This window comes from Euphorbia lathyris, chromosome 2 (genome assembly GCF_963576675.1).
Source record: "Euphorbia lathyris chromosome 2, ddEupLath1.1, whole genome shotgun sequence".
Lineage (NCBI taxonomy): Eukaryota > Viridiplantae > Streptophyta > Magnoliopsida > Malpighiales > Euphorbiaceae > Euphorbia > Euphorbia lathyris.
The window spans coordinates 56,745,925-56,753,287 of record NC_088911.1 but is presented as its reverse complement, the minus strand read 5'-3'; the positions used below and the strand labels follow the sequence as shown (position 1 = coordinate 56,753,287).

At 37.1% G+C, this 7,363-nt stretch overlaps 1 protein-coding gene across 1 annotated transcript; it reads left to right on the top strand.

Annotated features, from left to right (window-relative positions):
- Nucleotides 1-253: 253 nt before the first annotated feature.
- LOC136218298 (probable aspartic proteinase GIP2) lies at nt 254-1,764 on the top strand. The gene has a single exon (XM_066005095.1). The coding sequence runs from the start codon at nt 284-286 to the stop codon at nt 1,601-1,603; it is 1,320 nt and encodes a 439-aa protein (XP_065861167.1). The 5' UTR covers nt 254-283; the 3' UTR covers nt 1,604-1,764.
- The last annotated feature ends 5,599 nt before the right edge of the window (nt 1,765-7,363 follow it).

Genomic DNA, 7,363 nt, shown 5'->3' with positions numbered 1-7,363 from the left:
TATTATACTCCAAAAACAAAAGAAACAGAAGTTATTGGTTTAATTTCAAAAATTATCATATATTTATAAAAGAAAAGAAAATGATATTGAAATGACTATTTTTGGTTAGATGATATAATTATTATAATTGATAGGGTCAAATGGTCAAAGTGGAAGGCGTGGAACAGAAGAAGCCATCCAACTTGAGTTTGAGTTTTGACAATACACCTGCTTGGTTGCTGCCTATAAATACCTTCATCCCAATACATAGAGATTACACAACACAACACAACACAACACAACAATGTCTTTCTCCATTCTCTGCTCTTCTCTTTTTCTCTTCTTTTTCTTGTGCATGTGCTCACCCTCCATTGCTCAACAATCTTTCCGGCCCAAGGCTTTAGTTGTTCCGGTCTCAAAAGACGCTTCCACTCTTCAATATGTAACTCACATTCACCAAAGAACCCCTCTCCTCCCCATCAACCTTCTTCTTCATCTCGGCGGCAAGTACCTCTGGGTTGACTGTCACAACAATTACGTTTCCTCAACTTACCGACCAGCACGCTGCCGCTCTGCTTTATGTTCGCTCGCCGATTCCAACGGCTGCGGAAACTGTTTTTCACCGCCTAGCCCCGGCTGCAATAACAACACCTGTGGTGTTTCTCCTGATAATCCTATCACAAACACAGCCACCGGCGGCGAACTCGCCACCGATGTTGTCTCCGTCAATTCAACTGACGGATCCAACCCTGGCCGTATAGTCACCGTCCCACGCTTCCTGTTCTCTTGCGCTCCGACTTTTCTACTCCAAGGTCTTGCTAATGGCGTCGTAGGGATCGCCGGACTTGGCCGAAATAGAGCTGCATTTCCTTCTCAATTGGCCGCCGCCTTTAGCCTCCAAAGAAAATTCGCCATTTGCTTAGCTTCTACACCGACTGTTAATGGTGTTATATTCTTCGGCGATGGTCCTTACAATTTTCTCCCCAACGTTGAATTCACTTCTGAATCATTGAGCTATACGCCTCTTTTCATAAACCCGGTGAGTACCGCCGGGACTTTCAGCGAAGGTGAGCCGTCGGTTGAGTATTTCATCGGAATAACCTCAATCAAGATCAACGACGAAACTGTCCCGTTAAACACAACACTTTTGAGGATTGATAGTGAGGGAAATGGGGGAAGTAAAATTAGCAGTGTAAATCCATATACAGTGATGGAATCTTCAATCTTCAAGGGTGTAACGGAGGCATTTATAAGGGAGGCTGAATCCATGAATATTAGCAGAGTGGAATCAGTGGCTCCGTTTGATGTGTGCTTTAGCAAAGAGAACGTGTTGAGCACGCGATTGGGATATGGTGTGCCTACGATTTCTCTGGTTTTGCAGAATGAGAAAGTGGTTTGGAGGATTTATGGAGCAAACTCAATTGTAGAGGTGAGTGAAGAAGTATTGTGTGTTGGAGTTGTTAATGGGGGATTGAATCCAAGAAGTTCAATCGTGATTGGAGGATATCAGTTAGAGAACAATCTAATCCAATTTGATTTGGCTACTTCCAGGCTGGGATTTAGCTCTCTGCTTTTTGGTAGAAGAACTACTTGTGCCAACTTCAACTTCACCTCAGTTGCTTAGATTCTATTCCATGGGCTTTCTTTCTTTTATAAATAAATAAGTGGCCTGCTGGATGGACTCACAAGTTGGTCTGGAATAATTTTTGGATTTTTATTTTCATTCGAATATAAATACTTGTGATTTTTTTAGAGATTGAATAATAGCGATTTAATTTGTGTGAATAGTGAACTCAATAATTTTATAGAATTAAACATATTAAGATATCTAAATATGTAAGAGAATTTTTTGTATAAATAATTTTGTCTTCTTCCGGTATATAGATTTATCTAATACTAAAACAATCTAAGCTTAATTCAAATGCTAATCTATCTGTTAATACGTGTAGGATTAATTAAATTAGTACTGTAGTCTACATAAAATGTTAACAACTTGGCTTGCCTCCCTTAACTGGTCCAAAATGGTTGATTGGCTCCCTGAATTTTTAAAGTGTCTCGATAGCCCTCCGAACTTGCATAAAATATTCAGTTAGCCCCTTGAACTTGCGTAAAATGTAATCAATTAATCATTCGGTTGTAAGAAAATAAGACAAATGCGGAAAATATGTTACACGTGCCTTAGTTATTATATACTTCACAAAATAGATTAAAACATGTTAAAAAATAATTTCTTACTTTTTCAACTATAAAACATTTTCTTCTCTAATATTATAATCGCATACCCCGATCTTGATCGTTTTACTTTTTTTAGATGCGTGCAACATATTTTCCGCATTTAACTTACTTTTTTACAACCGAATGATTAATTGATTACAGTTTATGCAAGTTTAGAGAGCTAACTGAATATTTTATGCAAGTTCAAGGAGTCAATCAACCATTTTCGATAAGTTCAGGGGCAAATGATGTATTAAGCCTTTATTTTTGCTTACATAACTATTCATCTAAACGGGGCCCATCTATCCCTATATCTCTAGTACCCAATTAGGAGAGGAGACCAAATGGCTTCTGCTGGTGAGGATGAAATATTTTTTCATATAAAAATAAGTGTTATGGTTTGGGTAATTTATAAACATATTCTACGTGATTTAAAAATTTACAAACGGCTATTATATGATTCATTCAGTTAGTAAAAACAATCTCAATTGACAATTGACTGACGGTGTTACAAAAAGTCAAAAGATAAAGAGCTATTTTATTTTTATTTATTTTATAAATTACCCCTTATTATCTAATTATTACAAACAAATCTCAAAATATAAATAAAATATCAAATTCACCATCTCCTCATTTTCTCGCATCTCTCTAATTTATTTTCATTATCTCTCCAAACGCACTTACTCTCGCTCTATTTTTTCTTTCTAAACACATTCACTTAAAAATAAATAAAAATAGAATAACCTTTATTGAAGAAAATAGAAGGATTTTTAGCCGGGTTAATATACATATTTGCCCATGTGTTTTCGCGGAAAAACATATTTGCCCTTAAATCAAATAAACCTAAAAAATTATCCCTGAATTTTCCAATATACTGCAATTATACTCTAATGTAACAGAGCTGCTAAACGGCGATGACATCAAACCTTATTGTCTCCAAAAAAAAATTGGATGACGACAATCAAAATTCATTTGGTTTCTTATTGTTTTCTATTGCTATTGATTTTGGATTAATTAGGCGGTTTAGACGCCGTTTAATTAGGTTAATTGGGCTTTTATGAAAATGAATTTTGACCAATTTGTTATTCTAACTTGCTTTTAATCGAAATTGAATGTGCATAATTTTTTCTGTTTGTGATTGGTTTTTCTTTTCTGAAGTTTTTCTGGAGACAATCAGGTTTGATGTGAACGCCGTTTAACAGCTCTGTTAGATTAGGGTATAATTGTAGGTTTGTGAAAAATCCAGAGATAATTTTATGGATTTATTTGATTTAAGGGCAAATCTGTTTTTCCGAAAAACCACAGGATCAAATATGTGTATTAACCCTTTTTAGCCCATCTAAATCAAGATCTTACAATTACCTTTCCTTCTTCCTCTTCGATCATCAATGTGGAAGAGAAGCAAGATTAATACAGAATCTAATTTGTCAGCATTTAAAAACATTTATTCATTCACTCGCATCGAAACTAATAGGACATCTTTTCTCTTCATCCAATCCCAGGAATTACAAAGCTCGTATTCCACTATCAATTGCAGTCACTGTAAAATAACCAATCATACAATTTTAAAAAAATGAAAAAGGGGATAGTAATTGAAAAGGCTGACAAACCTTTGCAAGATGAAATTTTGAGCAAACGCTCAATAACTTTACGATCAACTCATCTATAAAAGTATTGAAATAACTGCCAATTTTTGGTCTCCTTCTTCCCTCTCTAAACTGCTTCTGCTTTGTGTGTAGCAGAGGGCTTTTGGCCGTAATGGTTCTTGCTTTGATAGTCCTGTCTTCTTTGTTGTTTTTTTATTCTTGTACATTCTGAAACTTTGGTCCAATATTTGAGTTTTGTTAATGGATAAATCCAGTTTAGAAACTTTATTACAAAATGTTAAACTATCTGATCGTGAGGATGTGTTGGTTGATTTGGGGAGGGATCCCGTGCCGGAGGTAGTTCAAACATCAAGTTTTTGTCTTGTGGGTAAAAATTTTTCTTTGAAGTCTCTCAACCTGAAGGGGATGGCATATGCCTTCTCAGTAGCATGGAAAGTGAAAGATTTTCAATTGAAAGATGCGGGTAACAATTTGTTTATTTGTGAATTTTCTAATAAACGTGATTTGAAGAAAGTGTTGAGGGATGGACCTTGGCATTTTGAGAGGCAGTTGGTCATTCTCAAAGAACTATCTGGGGAAGAGCAGTTATCTGATATTCAAATGGATGTATGTGATTTCTGGATAAGAATAATTAATCTTCCATTGAATCATCGAGATATCGTTTTCAATAGAAGCTGTAACATCTGGTGTGGGTGATGTGCTTGAAGTGGATGGAGATGGTGTTGGAGTCTGGAGTAGTTTTGTAAGGGCACGGGTTCGGGTAAATGTGGCAAAACCTTTAGTCCGTGGAATCAAGGTACGAATGGGAAAGGGTACAATTGCTTGGATCTCTTTTAAATATAAAAAATTACCAAATTTTTGTTATTGGTGTGGAGTGTTGGGTCATGGTTATGATGAATGTCCTGAAGATTTTGAGGAGGTTACTGATGTTGAATGGCCTTATGGGCAAGGTTTACGAGCATCTCCATTACGGATTAAGAAGGTTAGTGTGGATTCACAATGCAATATCATTACCGACCATCCTCAGGAGAGTAGAGGTCCATGTAAGAAGTTTTGTTTTGGGTACTAACTATGGTACAAGAAATTGTCATGCACATGATTCAACAAGCTCTAATCCAAGTGATGGAATAAATGAAAAAAGGGTATCAGGAGTTGATAGAAGTGATGTGAGTGCAGGAAATAATGATTTTGAGTTGGGGTTAATGGAAGCTGCTGGTCCAAATAATGAATTAGTGGATAATTCTTTGGAAGTGCATACAGGTGGAAGAAATAAAGCAGGTGCTGGTGAATCTCCTGATATTTCAAGTCAAGACAAAAGTCAATATGTGAAATTGGTACAGGACGGTGGAGGAATCAGTGTTGCTGCTAAGCCCAATGGTGCACCAATTAACTATTTTAACTCACGGATAAATGGAGTTGTACCAATAAAATCCAAAAAAACAGATTTGGATCATTTGATGAAAGGAAAGGTTGTTTCTTCTAGTTCGGCTATTGAGAGTCCTAATCAGTTGGTTTCTTTGCAAAAATTACCAAATGGTTCGTCTAAGGGGCGGTGGAAGTCTCAGGCTCGTCGTCTCGGAGCAAGTACCACCATATCTAGCCCAAATTCAGGCAATGTTGTTGACAAAATTTGTGGAAAGCGCAAAGATTCAGTTGATAGGGGAGCTCAGGATATGGTTTGTGATTATGATGGCTCTGGTAAGAAAGTCTGCATACAATCTTGTCCTATCGAAAAAATATTATCGGTGGAGGTTGTTGATCAGCCCCGTCGGGAATTATGAAAATTTTAAGTTGGAACGTTCGTGGGCTGGGTAATTCACGAACGGTCCGTGCTTTGACTCGCTTGGTTCGGAGTCATTACCCAGATGTGGTATTTCTAATGGAAACGAGGTTGCATGGGTGTATTGATGGTTTAAGAAGAAAATTTATGGGCTATCAATTTTTTAAGGGGATTCAGTTGGACGTTCAGTGTATTCATTTCAGGATTGAGGATGATGAGGGTTGATTATGGTGGCGCGGGACTGGTGTATATGGTTGGCCAGAGGGGTCAAATAAAAATCGAACTTGGGATTTGATGAGAAATTTGCATTGCCGTGAAAATTTACCTTGGGTATGTTTTGGAGATTTTAATGAAATAATGTATTCCAATGAGAAGGAAGGTGGTATTGCTGATAATTATCGCTCATTGGAAGCCTTCTGAAATTGTCTAGATGATTGTGATTTGTTTGATTTGCGATCTTCTGGCAGGAGCTACACTTGGTCTAATGGTAGGAAAGGGAGTGATCGCATTCGGGAGAGATTGGATCGTGCAGTTTGTCAGGTTAGTTGGGAATTATTATTTCCAAAAATAATGATTTCGGTTTTGGCAAGGGTGGCATCAGATCATTCTCCTATTCTTTTAGACACTGATGGTGTGCATGTTCATAAAAATCGTCCATTTCGATTTGAAAAGATGTGGATTCGGGATCCTAATTGCCGTGATGTTATTCGGTCAGTGTGGGATTCTGATGTGGGAGTGGAGTTGAGTGTGTGTGAGAAGTTGGAACAATGTGGATTATCTCTTAAGAAATGGAATAAAAACCGTTTCGCTCATGTGGGGACAAAATTAAGAAAACTTAATTCTGATTTGCTTAATCTTGAGATGGGTGTTATGTCAGATGCTACGGAAATGGCTAATGAATCTATTCAAAAAGAGATTTTTCGTGTTCAGGAGGATGAAGAGATTATGTGGCATCAACGATCCCGTGTGTCTTGGCTAAAGGAGGGTGATAGAAATACTAAACTCTTTCACTCTAAAGCAAATGCTAGAAGGCGTGTGAATTGTATTAAAAGATTGCAGGATAGTGATGGAGTTTGGCATGAAAATGAGGAAGAACTAGAGAAAATTGTTGTTTCTTATTTTTCAGGGTTATTTTCATCTACAAATCCTTCACCATGTGCTGAAATCTTGAGTTTTGTTGATCGACATCTATCAACTGATGAAGTAGATTCCCTACAAGCACCATTTGTAGCTGAAGAAGTTTTGGTAGCATTGAAACAGACGGATGGTTCTAAGGCTCCTGGGCCTGACGGTATATCTGGTCTATTTTTTAAATCCTTTTGGGATGTTGTTGGTGATCAAGTCTTAGCTCTTGTCTTAAATGTTCTTAATGGTGCCCCATTTCCTCCTTCTTTGAATCATACATTTATCACTTTAATTCCAAAGGTGAAAAATCCGAGCACTTTAAAAGACCTACGTCCAATTAGCCTTTGCAATGTTGTTTATAAGCTTATCTCCAAGACTTTAGCTAATCGTCTGAAACACTGTTTGCATTCTATTATCCATCCTGCACAAAGTGCCTTTGTTCCAAATCGCTTGATAACTGATAATGCCTTGATTGCTTTCGAGTTATTTCATTCTATGAAGCATAAAATAAGTGGTAGGAGGGGTGTGTGTGCTATGAAGTTGGATATGAGTAAGGCATATGATAGAGTTGAATGGTGTTTTGTTAAGGATATGATGTCTGTGATGGGTTTTCCTAGTTCTTGGATCAATTTGATTCAAAGTTGTCTCTCTTCAATTT